The 12928-nt window shown below is 45.0% G+C and overlaps 2 protein-coding genes across 8 annotated transcripts in view; one reads left to right on the top strand and one right to left on the bottom strand.

The window, feature by feature from the left end:
- The window catches only part of TRAPPC12 (trafficking protein particle complex subunit 12), a 73604-nt gene extending 67812 nt beyond the window's left edge, over positions 1-5792 (bottom strand). For 3 of the 4 annotated variants that reach the window (XR_014254126.1, XM_082427039.1, XM_082427037.1), the window contains exon 1: positions 5645-5792. The gene's annotated coding sequence lies outside the window, so the exon portion shown is untranslated. Of the gene's footprint in view, positions 1-5202; positions 5613-5644 lie in introns of those variants that run through there. The other variant, XM_082427038.1, reaches the window with a different exon arrangement.
- A 3778-nt stretch (positions 5793-9570) lies between these two features.
- Positions 9571-12928, top strand: part of EIPR1 (EARP complex and GARP complex interacting protein 1) — an 85369-nt gene continuing 82011 nt past the window's right edge. For 2 of the 4 annotated variants that reach the window (XM_082427061.1, XM_082427062.1), the window contains exon 1: positions 9571-9737. In XM_082427061.1, the coding sequence (XP_082283187.1) occupies positions 9696-9737 (42 nt within the window). In that variant the 5' untranslated portion in view covers positions 9571-9695. The remainder of the gene's footprint in view (positions 9738-12928) is intronic. The other 2 variants (XM_082427064.1, XM_082427066.1) reach the window with 2 other exon arrangements.

Below are 12928 nucleotides of genomic sequence, written 5' to 3' on the forward strand. Positions count from 1 at the left end.
CACAACAAATGTTGGTGAGGGTGTGGAGAAAAGGGAACCCTCCTGCACTGTTGGTGGGAATGTAAGTTGGTGCAGCCACTGCGGAGAACAGTATGGAGGTTTCACAAAAAATTAAAAATAGAACTACCATATGACCCAGCAATTCCACTCCTGGGTATATATTCAAAAAAACAAGAACACTAATTCAAAAAGATACATGTACCCCAATGTTCATAGCAGCATTATTTACAACTGCCAAGATATGAAAGCAGCTTAAGTGTCCTTCAACAGATGAATGGATAAAGAAGATGTAGTATGTATGTATGCGTGTATATATACATATATACACACACACACACACACACACACACGTACACACAATGGAATACTACTCAGCCATAAAAAAGAACAAAAATTTTCTATTTGAAACAACATGGATGGACTTGGAGGGCATTATGCCAAGTGAAATAAGTCAGAGAATGGCAAATACTGTATGATGTCACTTATTTGTTGAATCTAAAAAATACAACAAACAAGTGAATATAACAAAAAAAGACGCAGACTCATAGATACAGAGAACAAACTAGCGGTTACCAGCAGGGAGTGGGAAAGAGGCAATACAGAGGTGGGGGAGTGAGAGGCACAAACCACTGGCTATGAGACAGGCTACAGGGATGTACTGCACAGCACGAGGAATAGAGCCAATATTTGTAATAACTGTAAATGGGCTGTAACCTTTAAAAATTGTATAAAAAAGAGAAAAAACAACAAAAAAAATAACTATACTCAGCTGGTCTCTCGATAAGATTACTTTTTCCTCTGTCAACACTTTCATCACAGTATTCCAAATTAGCTCTCTTTCCCTTTTATAGCCTGGACCACCCTGAGATCCAAAAGCAAGATTACTTTAAAGTAGTCTCAAAGTTAAACATTTTGGAGAAGTTTCTTGACCAGCATAGTCAGTTACTAATTCCCCACTTACTACATATTCACTTAATAATTATTAGCTATAAATAAGTCAAAAATACAATGAAAAGGAACGAAAGCCCCTTTACTTGTAATGTTTCCCAGCTCCAATGGGGGGTTGCCTCAGGAACATCAGAGTGGACGCACCCCAAGGTGTAAGGCTTTTCCCTGGTCCTCCCCAGGCAGGACACGAAGACTAAGCATGAAGACCAGGGAACGGCAATGACTTTGTTTAACCTTTGCAACAGCCAGACGAGACAGGCATGGGCTGCCCTAAAACACAGATGAGGACGCTGAGAACCAGAGAAGCGATGGGACTCATCTGACCAGGAGTGGAAGCAGGCCCCCCTGACTAAGCCCCTGGGGACTGAAGTACCCCCGCGCCCAGCACAGTGCCTGGGACCCGGGAGATGCCAGGAACTACTGCTGGTTAACTGGGCCCTTCTCGGAATAAAAACAGTGCAGATGATAATGCCAGATGCCCCGTTACTACGTTAATGGACACCTGTGAAAAACCGTAGGATATAAGAAAAGGTCCAATACATGCAATTACAGGAAAAGGTGAAGAATATCAAAACTGGCAAAATCACATAGATACTTTCTTTATATGCAGAGAAAAGTGGAGAAAAGCCTACTCTTAAAGCAAGCAGAAATCACTGCCAGGTTAATTTGTGTGTATTACAAGATATAGAGAAAGACAGACTAAAATGGGGGGACCTAGGAAAGACTGTGCACAGATGACCTTGAACTACTTCTTACAAGGCAAGGCAATAAGAGAAAACTCATCACTAGCGAGACCCATTCATTACGTGGACTGGATCATTACAGCAAGAAACAATTGCTTAAGCAATAATTAAAGAAACCCAGGTTAAAACTATGATTTTAAAAAATTTGACCTGTGAAATAGGCAAAGATTTTTAGAAGTGACAGTTCTGGGGAATTTTAGGGAGACTTACTTATTGATAAGGGGAATGCAACCTTTCTGAAGAACAGCTTGGCAAGGAATAAAACTCTGACAAGCAATTCTGCGTTTACCAACTCACCTCAAACTCTTGTTTTTAAAGAAATCATCTTCTGAAAGGAAGAAAGCTAAGAGGAACGCTCTTTCAAGTCAATGCTTAAGTCTGTATTGATTCTCTCCGGTAACCTTGTTTCTAATCTAATCTAATTTAGAAAATCAATGTCACCTGTTTCCTAGTGACAGTTTACACAGATGTTACCCAGCCCAGAGTAAAAATTAAATTGTTTATCTTAATTTCTGAATGGAAACTACACATTTATTAGAAACACCACCAAAGGACTGGGCTGAGACGCCCTGCAAGTCAGGGATCATTGGTCGCTGAGCGCCACTGTGTCTCAGACACCAGGTACATTAAGGCTACCTTACTGGCTCTCAAGGAGATGACAGAGAGGAAACTAAGTAACTGTGACACACACACCGCACTGGCCCCAGGAAAGAGGGCTGTCTATGGAACGGGACAGTGGTGAAAGTCCCGTCTCGGCTTTCTGACTCCTTTCACCGGAATACCTTAGAAGGTTCTTGCTCCTTTCCCTGACTCTTCTGAAGGCCCCTTTTCTATAAACAACTTTTATTAAAATGGAGTGGACACAATGTTTATAACACCTACTTCCCCTCCTTTTCTGGGCTAATATTCTGAGATTTGTCACACCCTTGTTTTTCCTTAATTTTCCACGTTTGTTTCCTCAGACATGTTAGATTTCTCAGTTTTTTCCTTAGTTTCCCCTCCCCACTTCTAACCTGAGACCCAACCCTGTAAGTGGCGTGAAGCTGTGATTCACTCATGTTTGCTGACGATGCTCTATTGCGTGACGGTTCCACAGCCTAATATCTATTCTTCTGTTGATGGATATTTGAGGTGTTAGGTTTGTGAATCTACAGACAGTGCTGTTATGAATATTCTTGTACATGTCTCCTGCTGTACGTGTGAAAACTCCTTCATGACATTATGAAAAGTTAAGCGTGTGCGGTGGGTCATTCATAGAGAACACACCTCTTTATCAGATAACGCCAAACTGCTTTACTACGTGGTTGTACCAATTTACGCACTTAGTAGCGGTGTGTAAATAGTCTTGTTCAACACATTCACCTACACTTGATACTGTCAGACTTCATAATATCAAGATGATATTAAAAATTCCTACAAATCAATAGGATTACAGATGATCCAAGAGAAAAATATTCTGAACAAAGATTTGAACAAGGTGAAAGGTATACACATTTCACAAGCATGTGTCCTGTGACTTCAACAGCCATACAACTTGAATTTTCTAGAATGATTCCACTTTATACCCATGGTTGCAGTAAAATTAAGCACCTCTTTTCACTCTCAAGAGCCCTGGTTGAGACAAAAATGGTCCCACTACTTATGTATCATGGAGGAACTCCTGCACATGGGCACCATAAGCTATGACCATGAATGTCACAAACAGAAAATACAAACAAAATACCACCCCCTTTTCAAAGCCCCCAAAATAAAAAATCTGGAAACAACCACTGCCCATAGGCGCCATAATAAATACACAGCAGTATATTCAAAAATGGAATACTAAACAGCAGTGAAAACGAATGAGCCATCCTATAGTGAATGCAACAATGTTTGAATCTCACAAATCTAATTCTGCACCCAGAACCGGTAGAAAAATAAACAGTATGATTTTCCATATAAAGTTCAAAACATGAAAATTAAACAATATACTATTTTAGGAATACAAACACAAAAACAAGGTGATAATAACACCCAATTCGGTTGGGGAGGAGCTTGGAAGTGACAGCAAGGGGAGGTTTGATGGGGGAGGGACACATGAGAGTCTAAGCCGCTGGCAACAGTAGTGGCAGAAGACGCGTTGGGTCTGCACTTGAACTTCATGTTTTCCGTGTATGTTACATGCAGTCTTTACATTTCATAATCTAAAAATGGAAAAGCACGTGAATCTGTTCTTGATTTGCATGTGATATAAATCTTTGCTTCGCTTACTATTGATTTAATAAATTTTATGAAATCATAGACATGGTTTTAAGCCTATGTCAGCATCAAAATGCTAGCAAAGAAATCAGACTTTCTCTTTGTCCAGTTGAGTTCTTTGCACAATGAGCTTAATTAATGCCTTAAAATATTTTTAAAGTACTAACTTCAAGTGATTTAAATTCACTAAGAACAATGAAAACTACTGCTGTTCAGGCTCCCTTTCTGGACATAAGACTCTGCAATTACAAATCTTTTACCAGATTGCAATAATGTAAACCGTATTTCCATGAAAGAACTATGCCATGAGGTAGGAATCTAATGAGCACATATTTATAAAAGCCCCACGTAAAGAACACCCACCACAGATCAAGCATTTTACATGAGTTATCGTATTTAATCCTTAGGATCAACTCACAAAGTATTAGCTCCATCATACAGCAGAGAAAGTCAAGTGATTTGCCCAAAGCCACAGTACCAATACTTGATGCTGACAGGATTCCAACACAGTTTTTCTGCCTCTGCTCTCCTTGTAAGGCTCCTAGACAGGTCGTGACTGAGAGCAGCAAGCTGAGGCACAAAGAGCTCTGAGTAACTGCTTGAGTCTTAGCTTCGCCACTAAATAAGATGACCTTTGAAAATGATTTAATCCTTTACCCTCGGCTTCCCTCATCTGTAAACTGGGATAATGAAGATTAAATAGCAACGGATGCACAGGAACTTTTTAAACTGTGATAAGCTGCACACAAACATAGTAATTATAAGTTTCATGACGAAGCAGAGTGGTAACACAGTCTTGGAACAGTGAAGATCCTGTCTGAAATCACAGGATGTGCGGGCTGGTGAATATTATCCTATTTCCCGTTCTCAATCCCTTCTCCCAGCCCATCACACAGGGGCCCTAACTCGCTGTGTGCCACCCAGTACAACCTTCTGAACTGACGAAAAGAGACAAGAAGTATTTAAATACAGTGTTTTCCAGTAGCTATAAAGAGATATGGCAGGTCCAAGGAAATGTTTCATTGGGGTCAAACTCTTTTGTGGATGAGGGTGAGGAAAACAGGCATATTTTAGAGCACATCTTTGAGCCTTATGCTGTTTTACAATAAAAGTGCTTTCAAATCTTCCCAGTATATGCACTCTTATCAGTCAGCTCTGTCCTGGAAGGAATCAGCCAACATTTACAAGACTTACATGCTTTTACACAAACCACCGCATTTTGCCCTCACAATACTGAGTCTGGTCGGGCGAGTCACTGTGAACGTCCACCTACCGAAGAGTAAACCAGGACTAAGAAGTCACTGAGGGCCACAGCTGGGACCTGGGCCGCAGACCCCTCCCCAGCTTTCGGTGCCAAGCGTTGGGGGCCGCCCCCGGAAGGGAAGGCCCGCGCTGCGGACCCGGCAGGACCAGCCTGGGCTTGGCGGGAGGAGGAACAGAGACGAGATCCCGGGGAGGAGACGCCCTCGGAGAGGAGAGACCCCCGGGGAGGAGACCCCCGGGGAGGAAACCCCGGGGAGAAGAACTCCCGGGAAGAGAACCCTGGGGAGGAGACACGCCCGGAGAGAAGAGACCCGGGGACAAGAAGCCCCGGGAGGAGACCCTCGGGGAGGAGACCCGGAGAGAAGACCCCCGGGGGACTGTGTCTGAGGGCCGGCGGGGCTGCGGTTAGGGACAGCACGACTCCCTCCCTACAGCCCGGGCCCTGTCCTCACCTGCCACCGGCCCCCTGGGGTTGGAGAAAGGGTCACCTACAGCCGTAACCCAGGGCGCAAGGAGAAGGCAGAGAAAGCCGGGAAGGACGGACTGGAATCAGCACCGCCTACGGCTTCTGCGCCTGCGCGCGCCTGCTCCCGCGCATGCCCAGTGCAGGAGCCGAGCGCCCGGCGCGTTTCCGGTTCATGCTGCGGTGGGCGGGGCGTGGGCCCCAAGGTGGGAATCGGGGGCTGTGAATGCGGGGGGGGAGTCCAGCCCTTCCCTGGGACTGGGGAGGGAAATCGTTGTGACCCTCAGAGGCGACAGACAAACCTGTGGCAGAGGGGCAGATGGAAGGGAGATGGTTAAGCTCTTTTTTTTCCTGGCAAAGCACCCTAGAAACATTTATTTTCAGGGATTTGTCTTTGTGCCTATCTGTATTTTCAACTTTTCCTGCCATGCATCTGTACTACTGTGTAACCACATTAACGATAAAAATGGTAATAATAATAATACGAATAATAGCTGGGTGGATTTAATCCAGCAGTATGAAGATCCTGCATTCCTTAGCGCCACAACTTAATCTTAGGCAAACGGTGCCGGTGAATAGGATGCCCACGTCTGTGCCTCTGCTTCCTTGATTTCTGGTGTAACCACCCAGAGCTCTTCGTTCATCCAAGGATTCCGATCCAGCTTAAGTGCCAGGCACAGCGCTAGGTGCTGGAGCACAACTAAGCCAAACCAGACCCAGCCAATTCTTTATTCTTATTTATTTATTTATTTATTTATTTATTTTATTTTATTTATGGCTGTGTTGGGTCTTCGTTTCTGTGCGAGGGCTTTCTCCAGTTGCGGCAAGCGGGGGCCACTCACTATCGCGGCCTCTCTTGTTGCGGAGCACAGGCTCCAGACGCGCAGGCTCAGTAGTTATGGCTCACGGGCCTAGCTGCTCCGCGGCATGTGGGATCTTCCCAGACCAGGGCTCGAACCCGTGTCCCCTGAACTGGCAGGCAGACTCTCAACCATTGCGCCACCAGGGAAGCCCTATTCTAATTTTTTAATGATTTAAAATATTTTATTTTTGACAAATAAAAATCGTATATATTTAAGGTGTACAACGTGATGTTTTGATACATCTATACATTGTGAGATGATGACCACAATGGAACGAATGAACTTATTCATCACCTCACTTATTTCCCATTTTCTGTGTTTGTGGTGAAAACATTTGAAATCTACTCTCCACAAATTTCAATTATAGTATATTTTTAAAAATTGGAGTATAATTGCTTTACAATGTTGTTAGTTTCTGCTGTACAACGAAGTGAGTCAGCTGTATGTATACATATATCCCCTCCCTCTTGGACCTCCCACCACCCCACCCATCTAGGTCATCACAGAGCACCGGGCTGAGCTTCCTGTGCCTTATAGCATGTTCCCACTAGCTATCAAGTATAGGATACATTATTATTAACTATCTCTCCAGAACTTATTCATCTTATAATTGAAAGTTTGTACCTTTTGATCAATATCTCCCCTTTCCCCCAACCCTCAGCCTCTGGTAACCGCCATTCTACTCTCTGTTACCTGCCATTCTACTCTGTTACAATGATTTCAACTTTCTCTTTTAGATTCCACATGTATGTGGAATCATACTGTATTTGTCTTTCTGTATCTGGCTTATTTCACTTAGCACAATGTCCTCTAGGTTCATTCATGTTGTCACAAACGACAGGACCTCCTTCATTTTTTTTTTTTTTTTTAGAATGTCTGATTTTTTTAAAATTATATCTTAAAGCTCTTAATTTTTATTTTTATTTATATATATATATTTGGCTGTGTTGGGTCTTCGTTTCTGTGCAAGGGCTTTCTCTAGTTGCGGCAAGTGGGGGCCACTCTTCATCACGGTGCGCGGGCCTCTCACTGTCGCAGCCTCTCTTTGTTGCGGAGCACAAGCTCCAGACGCGCAGGCTCAGTGGTTGTGGCTCACGGGCCCACTTGCTCCGCGGCATGTGGGATCTTCCCAGACCAGGGCTCGAACCCGTGTCCCCTGCATTGGCAGGCAGATTCTCAACCGCTGCGCCACCAGGGAAGCCCAGGACCTCCTTCATTTTAAGGTTGAATAATATTTCATTATATATATGAAAAAGCACGTTAAAAAACATTGACCAGCTTAAACTGCTTATTCTCCTTAAATTGATTAATCAAACCTTGAGTTATTTTACAGACAGCACTGCACGTGTCTCCAGGATGACCCCCAAAGAATCTTCAGTCTACAGAACTCAAATAGAAATGTCGCTGGAGCCCTTTATGAGGCAAGAAATCTTTCAATAAGGAAAATCTGGCTTCCAGCAGCACCGGTAGTTTATATGGACTGATTTGAGGCTAACCAATCAGCTTCCAAGTTTGAAATTTCCCTGACCCCTTAAATTTCACCCCGAACGTTGGACTGGGGAGACAGATTTGAGACCTGTCTTCCGTTTCCTTACTGGTCAACCTCACAATAAAGCTCATTCTTTTCTCAAAAGCTGGTACCATACTATTGTCTTCTATGGGCATAGGGCAGTGAGCCCTTGCTGAGTGTGTGCATACACACACACACACACACACACACACACACACACAATTTAGGTTGTTTCCATGTCTCAGCTACTGCAAATAATCCTGCAGTGAACATGGAGTGCAGATATCTCTTCAAGATAGGGATTTCATTTTCTTCGGATCTCAAAAGTGGGATTGTGAGATCATACGGTAGCTCTATTTTTAATTTTTTGAGGAATCTCCATACTGTTTACCATAGTTGATGTATCCATTTACATTCTCACCAGCAGTGTACAAAGGTTCCCTTTTCTCCAATCCTGCCAACACTTATCTTTTAACCTTTTGATGACAACCATTTTAACAGGTGTGAGGTGATAGCTCATTGTGGTTCATCTGCATTTCCCTGATGATCAGTGGTATCAAACATCTTTTCATATACCTGTTCCAGACCTCGTTATTTGAAACGAAGATTAAGGGAAGAGAGAAAAGTTAAATGGTCACACAGATGGAGGAGAGGTGCATGGTCCTGGAAACCTATGGGACCCAGGTTAGTGAAGGAGGTTCAGCTATGGGGATTTTGGGACTCCATGCAATGTCATTCCTGTCTGCCAAAGGCATCGCCTAATGTCAAGGCAGGCACTTTAGGAGTACTGCCTGAGCGGGGCAACCTCTCCAGCATGACAGGCCTTGGAGATCCAGGGACCCCAGGATCTTCCCACCAGGCTCCCTACAGAGGCAAATGCTGCCAAACAATGCCAGTGGTTCGATGCCAGGCATCACCCCAGCCCTGGCAGTGCGATCCCTTGGCCACTCCACACACACCGCCTGGCGCCTGCAGATATGAACTAGCCCCGTCCCTGACTTTAAGGATCCTGGTCCCGGCCTACCTAAGTCTGACAGGCCAGGCACATACCCTAGCCCCGCAACTTAACCCCTCTGTGCCCTCAACTGTCACTGAAATTTGCAGCGGCCCATCTGCAAAATTTAAGAATGATGCCTTGGCCGTAAGGCTGGAGCGAAGAACTTAACGACAGTGCCTACAAAGCATGCGTCCCGGCGCCCAGCCGTCCAACGACAGCGTCACAGCCCCAGGGGAGCCATTCCCTCTGGGGCGATGGAGCAGGGAGGGCCCCGAGCTGCAGACCGCCGGGCGGCCATAACTGCGAGCCGGGCCGGGCCGGGCCGGCTCCGCTCCGCCCCGCCCCCGCCTCCCCGCGGGAGTCCCCAGGCCGGGCCTCCCCTCGAGGTCCCACTCTCCGGGGCCTAGGAGCTGAGAGCCCGGATGGGAGCCGAGAGCCCGGATGGGAGCCAAGTGAGCATGCGCAAGAGCCCGGCGCTGCCGCCATTGGCCGCCGGCGAGAAGCGCATTGATGACTCATCAGGAGAACACAGGAAGTGAGCCCTACGGAAGCCGGGGTGGGCCAGAAATAGTTCCGGTTCGGCGCCGCCGGGGCTGGAGGGAATGAATGGGCCCTGAGGAGGGGCGCGCCCGCTCCGGGGACCGGCCTTAGGCGAGTGAGCCGCCGCAGCATGGAGGACGACGCGCCGGTGATCTACGGCCTGGAGTTCCAGGTGAGTGACAGCAGGGCCCCGCGACGCCGGTGCAGCCGAGGTCACGGGGGATTCGGGGGCCAGAGGCCGTGGTCATCCAGGACGGGCCAGGGGCCTGCGTGACACACGGGGGGCGCAGCGGTTCTGCCCGCGACCCCCGGGCTTGGGAGCCCCCGCCGCCTCCCCTCAGCCCCGGGCGTTCCTTGTGGCCTGATTCTCACCACTCACTTCGGTGTATTTGCTTGTGTACCTTTCCTCCAGCATTGGCGTTCCTGGAAGGAGGCACTCCATTTTTTTGGGGGGGAGGGACGTTTAATTTTGACACAATGTTAAATCTACACTAAGAGTTGCGAAGATACACGGAAAGTTCCTGTGTCCCCTTCACCCAGCTTCCCCTAATGCTGACGTCTGCTGGAATTTCACCTGTCTCCCCTGCTTCTTGTTTCCTTCTCGTCCTGTACTCTCCAGTGCCTGTTTGCCGTGACCGTGGCACAGTTGGTGCTCAGCGAAGGGCTGAGATGAGTGGACCCCCCTAGTGTAGCAGTGGTTCTCCTAGGGGATGCACGTGGCAGTCTGGAAGGACAGGGAGAGAGCCTGTGTGGACAGAGTGAAGGAGAGGGGGGGAGCGGGGTAAGGGATGAGCTAGAAGGGCAGGTAGGTCGCATTGAGCTGGGCCTGTTTCAGCTCGGTATTGGTTTCTGTTTATTCAAATGGCTTTTGAGGACCTGTTATGCTTGAGGCGCTGAGGGACAGTTACAGAGAAATAAAAACACAGTTCATAGCTGTATAAGTACTTGATACTTAATTGTGTGCAGCTAATGTGTGTTAAAACCATACATGATTTCTGCTTTCAAGAAACGTACAGTGAGAGAAGCAGCAGTGTTAGTTACTAAAAGCCTGGACACCACTGAAACTCCTGAGGTTTAAATCCTGGCTCCAGCACTTACGGTGTGACCTTGGGCCTCAGTTTCCTTGTCAGTAAAATGGGAAAATGAGCATCTCCCCCTTGTGGCTGTTATGAAATTAAATGAGTTAATACATTTAATTCAAGCACTTAGAACACTACCTGGCATATAATAAGCATTCAGTAAATGTTGTTCTGATTATTATAATGAGACAAAATTCTTACAGATAAATTCCACACAAGGCAGTGTCTTAGTGTCCTATGAGTCATGAACTGTTACAGGGCTTGACAGCTGGCTCTATCACACAGACTGGTGCCTTAACGACCAGTTATTGAGAACTTAACTGTGTGTCAGGCACTCTGCTTAACACCGTACATATATTTTGTTTAATTCTCACAGCAGTCGTATCGGTAGATGCTCTTTTTCCTGTGGTCTATGGCTGCTTAGCTAGGGATTCTAACCTAGGTAGGTTTTAAACCCAAACTGACTTCAAAGCTCCTTAACCACAAAGTTAAACCGCTTTCTCCTTAACAAGGTACACCTGTGGGTACATCCAGATGGTGCATCCAGAGGGTGCACAGGGGGAGAGAGAAGGTTCTCTGACCTTGTGCTACCTAAAGTGTGCATCTTCTTCCAATGCTACTTAATAACTTTTTGATCTTCTTAAGTAATCTCCTAAGTAACCCGGAGGTTTTGATCTTCACTGTTGGATCTTTGAGGTAACTGAAATGTTGTTTCCTGGGATTTTGACAAATCAACGGAGTAGATCCTTGCCTTGGGCATCAAGCATTTTATCTGAATCTCTTTATCTTTTTTTAAAATTTATTTTTTATGTTAAAAGAAGTAGCTGATTTTTGCACTTGTTTACTTTACACAGCTCTGTGGACCATGGCTTTCTTGAATTTGAAGAACCATTACTGCAGTAAACATAAAAGAACCGTAAGTTATAGTGGAGGTTTGGTTGTCAGTGATGTTTAAATCACTGTGGAGAATAGTTTACGTAGAAGATGGGGATCTGATTATTGACCACTGACTGAAGGTGATGAGGCTTGGAGGGTAAAATGAGGCACCACTGTGCAAATAATAGGCAGAAGACCGGCCTAGAGGGGCCGTTAAAATGAGAAAATGCCAAGCACATCCGTGTTTCTGCAACGTTTTGACTTGCGTTCATGATTTTAGTTCTTTTTCTTTTTGTGTATTTAAAACTTTTAAAACAAGTAATTCTTACGAGTTGTTTAAGCAGTCAGTGGCTGAAAATCTGATTAAAATCAGCCAGCCCTAAGCACTCCCTTTCCATCTTATCTGAGTTCTTGAGAACAACCACTTTCAACATTTTAAAGTGTTTCTTCTAGTCTTTACCTTCTTGCTTTTATCTCTCGATATAACCTGGTGACAGGATGGCATGGCACGTGAGGATTTTTGGCTTTTTCTATGCTCTCATGTCTTCCTTCAGACTCCCAATATAGTTAATTACAATCTTTTGCCAAATCTGTACTCAGGTTTCTCGTTTTTCTAATTACATTGTTGACTGCTGATTCAAGTAGGGTTCTATGACTTGTTTAGCCAGCTTTTCAGGATTTTTGCGCAGAAAAAATTTGAATTTTTTTTTTTTTTTAAATTTCAAGAAATATTTACTTTTCTAATTGCCAACATGTTTCAAACTTTCTAACTTGGAGACACAAAATCCGAAGAACAATTTTGCTGGCCTTAGTTATGTCAATGGGATTCACATCAGCGGTATCAAAGCATTTATTTCATGTTTCTTACCAGACTTGTAGCACAATGAATATCTCCTCTGGTTAGTACAGATAAAATTTTTAAACTGAAATTGTCATATAAAACAAGTCTAAGACAAGAATGCCCCTAAAGCCATCCCCTTTCTGGGTTCCTAATTCCAAAGGCAAAAGTTATATTTACATAAGATCTGATTAGAAAAAATTAGGAAGTGAAAAAGCTAACAGTTCCTTCTGTCACATGTCGAGCACAACATGTGCTCGACATGTGAAAATTTGAATTTTGAGTTCAGTCCCTTACCTTATCTTTGTGTGCGTGTCCTGGATTGCCTGGTTAGTGCCGTACGTACTAGCTGTGCACCCGGTGCTGGTTTCTCCTCCTGGAGTTTCCACTTCCTTGTTCTGCATCCCTTTGAGCCAAGTGCCTAAGTTCTTGTGTTTCCATTACCATAGCCTCTAGATGGTCTGGGGTGTGCTGTTCCTATGACACTTGCTCTGCAAAATGATGACTGGAAATCTGTTTACAGTAGTAAGACAAGTAATATATCAAATCTTGGGTGAGTTCTAGGACCGT

The sequence above is a fragment of the Balaenoptera physalus genome (genome assembly GCF_965194825.1).
Source record: "Balaenoptera physalus genome assembly, chromosome: 15".
Classification (NCBI taxonomy): Eukaryota; Metazoa; Chordata; class Mammalia; order Artiodactyla; family Balaenopteridae; genus Balaenoptera; species Balaenoptera physalus.